This window comes from Oreochromis aureus, linkage group 20, assembly GCF_013358895.1.
Source record: "Oreochromis aureus strain Israel breed Guangdong linkage group 20, ZZ_aureus, whole genome shotgun sequence".
Taxonomy (NCBI): domain Eukaryota; kingdom Metazoa; phylum Chordata; class Actinopteri; order Cichliformes; family Cichlidae; genus Oreochromis; species Oreochromis aureus.
Window position 1 is genome coordinate 2,047,687 of NC_052961.1, and position 12,695 is coordinate 2,060,381.

At 40.4% G+C, this 12,695-nt stretch overlaps 1 protein-coding gene across 5 annotated transcripts in view; it reads right to left on the bottom strand.

The window, feature by feature from the left end:
• LOC116310274 (polymeric immunoglobulin receptor-like) overlaps positions 1–12,695 on the bottom strand; it is a 107,984-nt gene that overhangs the window by 23,396 nt on the left and 71,893 nt on the right. For 4 of the 5 annotated variants that reach the window (XM_039604558.1, XM_039604549.1, XM_039604550.1 and 1 more), the window contains exon 8: positions 11,212–12,655. The exons of the other annotated variant lie outside the window; for it this stretch is intronic. In XM_039604558.1, coding sequence (XP_039460492.1) covers positions 12,482–12,655 — 174 coding nt within the window. In that variant the 3' untranslated portion in view covers positions 11,212–12,481. Of the gene's footprint in view, positions 1–11,211; positions 12,656–12,695 lie in introns of those variants that run through there. 5 annotated transcript variants of the gene reach the window in all.

Consider the following 12,695-nt stretch of genomic DNA (forward strand, 5'->3'; position numbering starts at 1 on the left):
GCTTTTTTCCAGTAAAGCCATCAATGTCACTGTTGTACAGATTTAGAAAGCTTCAGGTTACTTCTTTCATTTTTGTTTAATGTATGATTTTTTTTTAAAACATTGAAAATGTTGAGTGAAACCCTGGAATCAGGAAATAAAGCCTGGTGTGAATCCAGAGAGTCTCATGTGTGGTGTGTGAGTGTGGAGTAGGTCTGGTCCTGGTCCCTGGCGGCTGGATGGAGGCTCTGGTAGGTCGAGTCTTCACGTGTAGAACCTGGAGTACAGTTCTCGTAGTGGACGTCCTAAAACAGAGACAAACTGTCTTCTTCACATAACAAGAACAGACTCTGACTTGGTGAAATCATTTGTGCTGGTAAATATTTCCATGTTGCCTCGTTGAACCTCTCAGACAACAGTGTCTCTGTTTGTTGTGGAGTCTCCGTCTGGGCGGCCATTTTTGTCACCTACCTGTTTGAATTCACCTTCTTGGATTGTAATTTCTGGAACAGTCTACAAACTGAACCATCACACTGTGACTGCTTTATTTCTTTGTTACAGTAGCAGTCTGTCAGCAGTGAGAGGAAACAAAGAGAAAGAAAGTCACCTCCATGTTTGTGCCCTCTGAGTTTCCTCTGGTCCTCAAACCTGTGGAACAAACAGGATGTTCCTCTGTTAGAAGGACCAACCATTCAAAGTGCACATGAGGAAGAAATACAGAACACAAGGTGTGTATAAGATACTTATACTTCCTGTAACATCACATTTGGCTTTGTGCACTTCTGTTTTGAAGACCCCATACTTACTGTTATTATTTTTATCATTTTTAACTTCACATGTGTGTGTGTGTGTGTGTGTGTGTGTGTGTGTGTGTGTGTGTGTGTGTGTGTGTGTGTGTGTGTGTGTATGGGGGTGGGTTTGAACTAAAGTCAGTGGTAAATAATAATGTGGTGAAATATCATTTACATTGCCCTAACTATTAAAATAATTGATATTTCCATCCCCAATCACTCCTTCTGTCGGAGGCTTCTTCCTGTTAAAATGGAGTTTTTCCTTCCCACTGTCGCCAAAATGCTTGCTCATAGGGGGTCATATGATTGTTGGGATTTTCTCTGTTTTCTTTTTATTATTATACTTTTACAATATAAAGTGTCTTTTGGCAACTGTTGTTGTCATTTGGTTCTATCCATCCATCCATCCATTCGCTTCCGCTTATCCTTTCCAGGGTCGCGGGGGGCGCTGGAGCCTATCCCAGCTGTCATAGGGCGAGAGGCGGGTACACCCTGGACAGGTCGCCAGTCTGTCGTGGGGCCAACATACAGGGACAGACAACCATTCACGCTCACATTCACTCACACATTCACACCTAGTGACAATTTGGATTATCCAATTAACCTATCCTCAAGCTGCATGTCTTTGGACGGTGGGAGGAAGCCAGAGTACCGAGGGAACCCACGCAAACACGGGAGAACATGCAAACTCCACACAGAAAGACCCCGGCCTGATGGTGGAATTGAACTCAGGACCTTCTTGCTGTGCGGCAACAGTGCTAACCACCGTGCCACCGTGCTGCCCCATTTGGTTCTATATAAATAAAATTGAATTTAAATGGAATTGAATTGAAAAAGTTTAAATACAAGTTGAAATTGAGACTTTGAGGCCTCTAATTGAGAAGTTGAGACTGAGACTAAGAACCCCACAGGAAAGTCGTTACTGAGGTCACAGACTTGTTTACATCTAGGCTTGTATTTCCAAACAAAGCAGTGTCCCTGTACTGGACATTAGAAAGAATGCAGGTTTCAGTTACTTTATATTTGCTTCATTTTCAGATCTGAGGCTTGTTGAGCAGTCTGTGGCACAAAGTCTGTGTCATGATAAATGACCCAAATTGTCATGATCCTGGGCCATGTTGGCCCAGCATTCTTGGTTCTCTTGTATTTTTGGTATGTTGTTCTGTATTTAGGCCATGATTCCTGCCCTGTTACTTACTTGTTCCTTAAGTGTTTTTCCCCTTGTGGCTCTTACCCCCTGTGTGCCCCTCTGTGTATCTGAGCCCTCGTCTCTCCTTGTGTTTTATTCCATGTTTTCCCCAGCCCGTTATGTCTGTGCTCTCCCCGTGCTCTCTCTCCTCCTGTCTGAACCTCTGTACTTCCTGTTTTACTTTGTCAGTCTCCCGTCAGTGTTGCGTTCACTCCTGCCGTGTCTTGTTATGATTATCAGTGTCAGCTGTGTTCCCCGTGTGCTCCCACTTCCCTCGTTAACCCTCTGTGTATTTATGTCTGTGTCTCCCTCAGTTCTGTGTCGCGTTCTCCCTCATGGCTGTGTTTCCCTGTGTGTTAGTTATCCATGTCCCAGTTTAGTTTTGTTATATTTTTCGTGCTATCCTGCAATAAAGCAGTGTTTTGAGTTCACTTTTGTCTCGGTGAGTTTTGCGTTTGGGTCCTTCTCCTGCCTGCACACAGCCGAAACATGACCCAAATATCAGATTCTGTTTGTCTGGCTGTATTCTTTGATGCTAATGAGTCTTAATGTTTTCGCTTCAATTCCTTCTTTCACTTGATTCAGTAGTGACTTATCACACAAGGAAGATTTGAAAAATGCACGTCCTTTGTGGACAAACAAGAAATCAGATGATAACCCGAATAATTCATTATTATCAGGATGTCCTAAAAACTCCCTGAAAAGCCTTCAGCTGATCCAAAATGCTGCAGCAAGAGTCCTGACAGGGACTAGAAAGAGAGAGCAGATTTCTCCTGTTTTGGCTTCCCTTCATTGGCTTCCTGTTAAATCCAGAATTCAAAATCCTGCTCCTCACATACAAGGTCTTAAATAATCAGGCCCCATCTTATCTTAATGACCTTGTAGTACCATATCACCCTATTAGAGCACTTCGCTCTCACACTGCAGGCCTACTTGTTGTTCCTAGAGTATTTAAAAGTAGAATGGGAGGCAGAGCCTTCAGTTTTCAGGCCCCTCTTCTGTGGAACCAGCTTCCAGTTTGGATTCAGGAGACAGACACTATCTCTACTTTCAAGATTAGGCTTCAAACTTTCCTTTTTGCTAAAGCATATAGTTAGGGCTGGACCAGGTGACCCTGAATCCTCCCTTAGTTATGCTGCAATAGACGTAGGCTGCCGGGGATTCCCATGATGCACTGGGTGTGTGTTCACTATGTGTTAATAGACCTCTCTGCATTGAATTGTTAGTTATTAATTATCTCTGTCTCTCTTCCACAGCGTGTCTTTGTCCTGTCTTCATCTGCTTACCCCCACCTGTCATAGCAGACAGCTGCCCCGCACTGAGCCTGGTTGTGTTGGAGGTTTCTTCCTGTTAAAAGCGAGTTTTTCCTTCCCACTTTCGCCAAAGCGTTTGGTATTAAGTGGTCATGTGATTGGTGTTTTCTCTGTATTATTGTAGGATCTTTATCTTACAATATAAAGCGCCTTGAGGTAACTGTTGTTGTGATTTGGTGCTTTATAAATCAAATTGAATTGATTTGAACAAAGAATGTCTGAATATGATCCTCCCAACATTGTCCAGAGTTTGTGTTTGAAAAATCTTTGTATTCTCAGCTGCAGGCTGGGATCAGCTGGTGATTGTTGTATTCATGCCTCCCTTATTTCAGTGGGACGGCAGGACGAGAGAGGAGCCCAGACAGGGAGCTCGTGCCGACCCGCTCAGAGGGGAGAGTTGCTGTAAAGTGACTCGGTCGTAGGTGTAAAGAACAAAAACTTGCTACACAAAGTGTGTTGGGTCTCAATTTCACAATGTGTTTATGTTTTTGTGTTTCCTTACCTGTGTTGGTCATCTTAATGCAGATTATTAGACCAGCCAGTGATGAGAGGATGAGAAAGGTGAGCAGACAGATGATCCCATACAGCAGCACACCTGTAGGAAAAAATCTGATTTACTATGAATTATTGATTGTTGAGTGGGTCTGTAGCTGGGATAGTGGAATCATTTTTCACCAAATTTAATGTAGTTTTAATGTTTATATTTAAAGACGATTGTTCATACATTTTCTCAGAGAGCCGGGTCTGCCTCGTGTGCGTATACATGTTGTTTTAGGCAGAGTTCAAACAAATTCGGCCAAGAAAAACAACGTTGTCCTCATACATGTCCTGCACCGCCGTTATAGGCTGCTCTAACACTCCTGATTTCCTGATGCAGTTCCTCTCTCAGCACCCTGTCATGCATCTACCTACATCCTCTCCATCATATCAGCCAGCGCACTCTGATCATCAGTCATAGGTCCTGGATGTAAAGTCTGTACTCTCACTCCTCTGCCTTCCACATCTCCTCATTTGTCTTCTGCCAGTATCAGCACTATTTGCATATGTTGGCAAACAGCACCAGAGGGGTTTGTAGTAAACCAAGGCCTCAACCAATAATGACAAAGATTGGTCTTTCTTGATGAGATCCATTTATTTGGCACTAGGAATACACTGGTACACCGGGGGTGTCTATAGCTCAGGAGCAAGTCATCTGTCAATCAGAAGGTTGGTGGTTCCATGCCTGGCTGTGTCGGACTGCATGCCAAATATCCTTGTGAGTTGTTTTTTTCACAGATCCACTGGAGTGTGTCCGGAGTGGTAGAATATTTTGCTGCTATTATTTGCTGCTATTTTTTATAATCATCATTAACATTTCATTATTAATAGTGATGTTGCATTTAGATGCATTCAGATGTTCAAATATATGGTTATAGTCTTTATTACAGGTCCAAGAAGAACCACTTTAAACGGTTGAGTTGAATCTATAATTTTAAAATGTTTTTAATGCTTCTATGATCTCAGTGTTTCTGTGTAGAGGGCAGAGACAGGAAGTTATAGGCTTTTGAAGTTGCAGGCTTTTGCAGAAGTGAAACTGAAAGCAAAGAGAGCATTTAAGGGCGAGACACACATACAGACACATATAGTACGAGAGGTCATGACACGTACGCAGTACACAGCACGCACGCGCCCCCGCACGTGTACGCACACACAAATTAGATAGACTCATTTAGGTAAGAGTTTATGACTGCAAAGTTGTGCCTGCATGAGTGACATTTTGTGCAGAACGTGGACTTGATGTTCCAGAAGATAAGCCTGGGCAGGATGGAGACAGGAAGCACCTGCCGTCGACCCGAAGAAGATGTTTGTTTTAGACTATGTTAAAAGTCATTGTGGTTTTGGGGTGACGTATGCTTTGTTTAAGCCTGCCTGGTAACAGGAAGACTGCCAACCCTATAAAACCTTTGTCTAATTATTGTAAGTTTAGTTCGATGCTGAAATCTGCACAGCGGTCGGACTCACACATGTGTTCATTAAAATGCCGTCTATTTGCACACCGGACCGGATCTGTGGTTATTTTTGGATTCCTCTCTCAACATATTTTGAACCTTAACAAGTGTGACTGTTAGATAAGAATCACTTAAGCATAGAAAAAGTGCTTTGATGCTCTGGGAGAAGAGAAAAGTGATGTATGAGGATTGGCCTATTTACTGTTTAGTAGTTTAGTTTAGTAGTAGTCTGATGTTTGTGGGGAACTGTGACCAGTAAAAGGTTTGTAAGATAAAATATGTTTTAATATGAAAATGAAAAAGAAGCCATCTATTAGAGTGAACCACACAGTCATGCTGTATGAGGCTCCCGTGTGACCAACTCTATGTTAATAACTTCCAATGTGTTTGAAAGTTGATGGTGTTTGAATTGGAGATACTTTGTCAGGACAGTTAATCTGATCTCACCATCAGCAGGTCACTGGACTGGACTTAATTTACAAAACAAACCACTTTATAGACTCTAAAAGTGTTTTATGGACTTGATCATATTTAAACATATTGAATCATTATTAAAGTAAGAACAGTTCATTATTTAAACTGATATTTTGAAAGAGGAGTTAAAAACGACATTTCTCTGTGACCCATAAAACAACAGATGTAAGAATTCTCATTTTATTTCTTTTAAGTCATAAAAACAACAATAAATTTGATGAGCACTGTGAGACACAGCGCAGAGCGTTGTGATGATTATGTGATAAGTGATGAGAGAGACGCAAACAGGTGCATGAAGACACCATATGCAGCTACAGTGAAATGATTTACCTGTTTAAGCTTCTCCATCACTGCAGCTCAGTTTTGTTTGCATTTAATCTTTAATCATTGCTGCACTAAACATGTAATAGGATTCAGGTGGCTACAGATGAAGATCTCCAGAGATATAAAAACCAACAAAAAGACAAAAACTCACCATCAACAACAATGATTCTTAAATGAATGTAAGACACTGATGACAAAGATCCACCCAAACCACAGCTGTACTGTCCAGAGTCAGACTCGGTCAGCCTGCAGATGCTCACAGATAAAACAGGATCTCCGTGTTCAGCTTGATATTCAATGCTGTATCTGCCTCTTTCATCCCTGACATCAGTTGTTTCAATGAGAATATTTTGTCCTTTACAGTCATCTTTGCAGAACATCTTCCATGTTCCCGATGAAGAAAAGAAACATTTAATTGTGTAATTTCCTCCAAAGACTCCATAAAAAAGCATCTGAGCTTTGGTGACTTCAGCGTTTCCATCCTGCAGAGCTGTTGGAAACATCAACCATCAATAGTTACTGTTTATACCTGTAAGAAGCTGCAGTCTGATCACAACATTCACACACAGACTCACACTGAGATTAGGTTTTATTTGCAGTATTAACATTCATGTAAAGAGAATATTACTGTTTAAATGTGGATGAAAAACATTCTGTAAAATCATCATGACCTAAAAATGTATCACAGCATGTAGCAAATGTTGTCTGTGAAACAGCAAAATAAGAAAAAGGAGCCAAAATGGTGACAAATAACCAAAAATATTATTAAAAGAAGGTATTATTTAAATAAACATATTTATATGCTTATATTTATCTGACGCAGTTTTAAAAGCCTCCCTGTTTGTGTCTCAAAGTTTATGAAGCAACAACAAGAACACGTTAACATGCAGTTAAAGTAGAAAATAAAAAAATCATTTTTCTTAAATAGAAATTCATCAGATTATAACCAACAGACTGAGTTTGTTCTCTTTACTTTTTAAGGAAGTGAAAGAAAAAAGAACTATTTTTGAAAGGGTCAGTTTACATTTTTGGAGTAACAAACCAAACTCAGCAGCTCACATGAACATGAATGTGCTCACTGTGATGATTTCTTCTCTTCACACTGACCAAAGAGATCCACAAAACTGTGAATTTAGTGGTAAGATTAGGAGAATAATGATTTAATGTCTGGAAATGATTTCAGTTCATTCCAGCATTTAAACTCTGTGCAGTCGTATTTCTGTTCAGCTCTAACAGGACAAACAGGAAGAATTCACAGAACTCTGGGTTTCAAAATGCTGACAGATTTATTTTGACTGTTAGTCACAGGTTTATATATTTGTCTGCAGGAAGTGATGTCATTTTGTCAAATCTATGTGCACTGTGGGAGTCAGAGTGAAGAAACATGAAGTCTGTAACAGCAAAAATCCAAATGAAATCACAAAATATATTATTGTTGTTTTTCAAATAGAAAATTGTTACCTGATAAAAATAATTTTATCATCATTTCAGTCATTTTCTTTTATGATCAACATGAAAGTGTTCATATTCTGATCATGTCAGTCAAAGTTGGCTCTTTTCTAGTTTTAGTTTATATTTTTAAATAAGTAGCAGTTTGAGTTTGTGCTTTGATTTTAATCTCTAATGTTCATTATGACGAAGTAACAAATAATGAAGTATATCTTAAAGACCAGCTAACATGAAGTCAAGTCCTAAATGTACTCACAAAGGAAGAAGAAGCAGATCAGAGTGTGATGGACTTTCATGATGAGGCTCTGATGGTTTACTGCTGCCTCTCTTCTTCTTCACTGGAAACAGGAACTTGTGACGCCTCACTTCTCTAACTGAAGGAGTCCCTCCTCCAAACACACAGCACACACCTCCACACTCCTCCCCTCTGCATCTGTCTGTGAGTCTGCTGCAGGGCAGTGGGACCCTCGGTAAATGTCTCCCATGATGTTCACTCTACAGTCAGACACAGCACCGGGTTTGTATTTGTTTCAACAACACATTTCAGGCATGAAAAGATGATGCTCATGTGCATTTTTAGACTTTTTAATATTTTTCTCAACTTTTCACTGGAAGAAAGAATGAAAAATAACACGAAGCATAAAAAAATCATTCTTCAGAGTTACTCTGAGGTTGCATTAAGGATGACACTTTATTATAAGTGCACACTATTAAGCATTAGAGAACACGGCTGGATGCAAACTATATGACCTGTAGCTCTTTAACCACAGCAGGTGGTATGTTGACACTCGTACAGGTGCCCATACTCAACATCTGGAGAGAGCCTGGAGGTCTTACAAGGAGCAAATCTGGAGACTCAGGGGTAACAGAAATGATAGACTACTGTCAGAACACCTTACAGTTATTGAGTGGAACGAGTGGCTCATAAAAAAAGCACAAAAATGGTACATTGGGGAGACTGATATATGACTATTTCCAAAAAATATAGATAATTATAAAAGTTAATGTTGCTACTGCTTTTTTTTTTTTGTTGAAAATGTTATTTGAAAACTTTATGTAAAGAGCTACAGGTCATATAGTTTGCATCCAGCCGTGTTCTGTATTACCTCAAATATTGGCTGATCGTTTATGACAGTTTTTATTTTTGTATCAACATTTGTGTGTCCAATCTGTAAGCATTGTTCTGATATTTCTGTGATTGGCATCTTAAAAATACAGTGCGTTCCAGATCTATCCTGTGTGTTGTCATTTATTTTTTGTTACAATGTACTTTAAAAGCTTTCACATCTATAAATATGTTGTAAGGTATATATGGTTCCCACTTTAGATGAGCTCACTCAAAATACTTTACTAACAAGTAGCAAATGGTTTGTAACTTCCTAAATAAGTTTATTAAGGTATTTATGAGTATTTATAGATAATCTATCGAAAAAGAAGTTGGTCGATAGTGAGTTACAGCTTTGGCAGCCTTTAAGTGACAGTTATAAATGTATTGTAAGACATCTGTTAAGATATAGCAGCTGACTGATGTAACCCTGATATTCAGTGTTTATAAAACATCTAGTATGAAACTACTATGTGTAGTACATGTAGAGTTTATAGTATTATATAGGGTATGTTAACCATCTACTTACCTTTTACCAGTGACTTTGTATACCATTGAACATCCTGAAATGACTGGTTTGTAACTGATGCAGAGTTGTGTTTATAAATGATTAATCAATGAGTTTTAGAACATGAAAACATAATTAATAAAAAGTGTTGTACATTAGCTTATTCATCATGAATAAAGTGTTTAAAGCAGTGCTTGTAAACTATTAACTGATTATGAGAAATACTTTGTAGATGCTGTAGAGATAAGTAACCATTAACTAATGCTTAACAGATGATTAACTAATGCTTAGTAGTGTGCACTTATTATAAAGTGTTACCATGATTTTTAGCATGTATGAATAGGTGCAGCTTCTTGTTATCACCAACTAAGTCTGAGCTCAACATGTAAATTTAGCTTCCAACCTAAATGCCAACCGTCCTGGAACTCTGTGTCTGCCAAGTAAACCAGCAACCCTTATGTGGTGGGGCGTGGCCTGCAATGCTGCTGCAGGTGAGGTGGACTGACCTGCGCAGCATCTACAATCACACCTTGCCAGCATAAACAGCTGTGCTTGTTGTCTCATTGTGGTTGTTATTGTTGTTGAGACTGCAGCGGGTTTGCTGCAGCTGTGGTGTAAACAGCAACCAAGAGTTAGTAAAGGATGCTTAAAAGCATAAACATGTCTGCTGTGGTTTACTACACCCTTCGTTCTCATTGGTCTCTGCACCATCTCTAGTAATTCATCACAAACCCAGCAATCAGACGTTCTCCTATCAGCAAGCATGTGGCGAGAGTGGGAAGGAAAAACTCTCTTGTGAAAGGAGAGAGGTTGTCTTCCTCGGAATCTAAACTGGGAGCTGGAAGATAAATACTTTATTTATACTGAAGGAAAGTTTAAATATCCAGCAGATTAATTTCCAGCTTCTCAGACCTGCTGCCCCTGGACATGCTGCCTGCTCAGACCTGAGAGGAAACCTGACGAGAAGAAGTTTTCTGCTCACGCTGTATACAGCGGTGATGGATTGCTGCTGACCACAATGAGGATATAATCAGATGGTAGAAAGAATACTTTGAGGATTTCCTCAATCCCACTGACACTTTCTGTGGAAGCAGAGAGTGAGGAGTTCCTCTGGGCTCGGGATGTTGTACATGACTCTGCAGCACAGTCTGGAAGCCTGGATTGGGATTGGAGGATGTGCTCCAACACTCCTCAGCCTCCCTGGGAGGATCTTTACCTGGATGCTGGCGTCCCTTAGCTAATGCTCAGATTATGCAGGAAAAATGTGTTTTTTTATTCTGGACTTGGAACCTTGAACCAACCTGTTATCTCCTGAAGCTCATCTGAAGGACCATTCAGTCCCTGTACAACTATAGTGAGAGCTTGGTTTGCATTTCCAGGCTCTGCCAGGGCTGCTGTTTGTCACCAGCTCTTTCACAGCTTTAATGAAGAGAATTTCCAGGCAGATAGTTTCTATCTTGGTAGCCTCAGGATCACTCTGCTTTTTGCAGATGGTTTGTGGTCTCTTGGTCTCATCATGCAGTGACATCTAGTTCACACTTCAGGGCAGTTTGTAGCCAAGTGTGAAGTAGCTGGGATGAGACTAAGCACCTCTGAGTCCAAGTCCCTGCTCCTTGGCCAGAAAGCGCTGGCGTGCTCACTCTGGATGAAGAACTGCTGCTGCTCTGAATGGAGGAGTTAAGATATTTTGGGGTCCTGTTCATAAGTGGAAGAAGAGTGGAGCAGGGGACTAACAGGTCTGCAGGTTAGTTTAGATAAGGAGTGAGCTGAGTGTCCAGAGCCGCTGCTCCTCACTGTTAAACATTATTTGGTATCAGGTTTACACAGTGAGCTGAAATGAAGATCTTAAACTTGCTAAAGTGCAGAAAAAAACCTTCTGAGTGCTGCTGATTGATACATTTGTATTTTATCAATTAGCAGCACTCAGATTTTATATTTGATGGGCAACAGTCTGAAAACCCTCTTTTTCTTGTATGTGTGACTGACTGAGGTTGTGAAAGACATGAGTGCTCAGAGGACTGATGGAGAGGAAGAGGCCTGGTCCACATAATACAGATAATACTGACAGTTAACTTCTTAAGAGCCGTGCAGAACAGCTGTCTGATATATCTTCCTTCATCTTCTGATCTCAACATGCAAATTTAGTTGCCAAGGAAACGGCTGAAACAGGAAGACAAACATGTGAAAGACAGACTTGTTGCTCAACATCAGTGAGTGAGTGAACACTAACAAACTCATTTTCTGTGCTTATATCAAATAGAAAAAGTTTTATTCTCACCTTGAACAAAGAGAAAATATCTCTGCTAACAAGTCAGTGCTGAGACTTTAAAACATGACATTAAAATTCAGAATTTAAAGCAGTTTTTTTGGTATTAAATTCAGTGTCTGTAGAGTCGGTGTGGTTGCTCTCATTAATGTAATTAAGATTGATTAATACAGCGCTTTACATGAACAAAAGTCACAAAGTGCTTTACAGCACAGAGTAAGATAATTCAACCAAGGTAAGCAGATAGCACGCACAGGCAGGTCCTCATTTACCCCCAAAGGTGTTAACAGTGTCACAGATCTTAGGTCCAGTGGAAGTGAGTTCAATAACTTGGAGAGATGCAGAGCTGATCCAGGTACAGCCAACAAGCACCGATCAGCCGATGCAGCTGATCACTGCTTGTTGGAGCTACTGCAGCTTTGCTTGGTGCTCACTTCCACCACTGATTGATTTAATAAGCTAAAGATTTTCTACACTATGAAAGTTTATTTCAATAAAACATTGTCCTGTTAAACATTGTACAGCATCAGTTTTAAACAGTGGCCTGACACTTTGCAGAAGCTAATCAAGGAACTTAATCTTGCTAAAGTGACACCAAGCTGAGCATGCAGTCGGAAAACTTCCCCATTTTCTTCACTCGTGTGACTCTGAAGTTGCGAAAGACAAGAAGTTTTTCTTTTTTTAAAGAATTATTTCAATACTTTAGATTTAGCAAAGAACTGGGTGTGTATGATACATGAAAGGAACAAAGTTTTTTAACTCCTCGGGTGACTGAAGGAGAGGAAAAGCTCCGATCCAGAAAATATTTTCAGTAAACTTAAGGACTGTGCAGATCAGCTGTCTGACAGATTTCCCTGCATCTTCACTGAGTCACTTTACTGCCACAGGATCACTGATTGGACCTGTGCTCAGCATTAAAACACCAAAATAACTCGGTGACCATAATTTACAAAGCTATGACATCACAGCATCTGACCAATCAGACGCTGTGATGGTCCTGTTCAAACAGATTTTGGTGTAAATCAGATTATTTACAGTCACTGAAAGCTTCCTTTGGTTCCTTCACAGAGAAACGTGGCAGCAGCAGCATTGAAGCTAAGCTACAGTCGAGTACAGCGAATCATCTCTGACATCAGAGCTGACATGGACCCGAGGCGCAGAGTAGATAACTTCACCGGTGTTACCACTGGAGGCGCCGTTGGGAGAGCCAAAAGTCCTCTTGGAAAAATTCACCTCAGAGTAGGTGAGTTTGCTCGAGTGGTCTTCCTCCTGAAAAAGAGAACAAGCAGAGATGAAACTGTTGATCAGC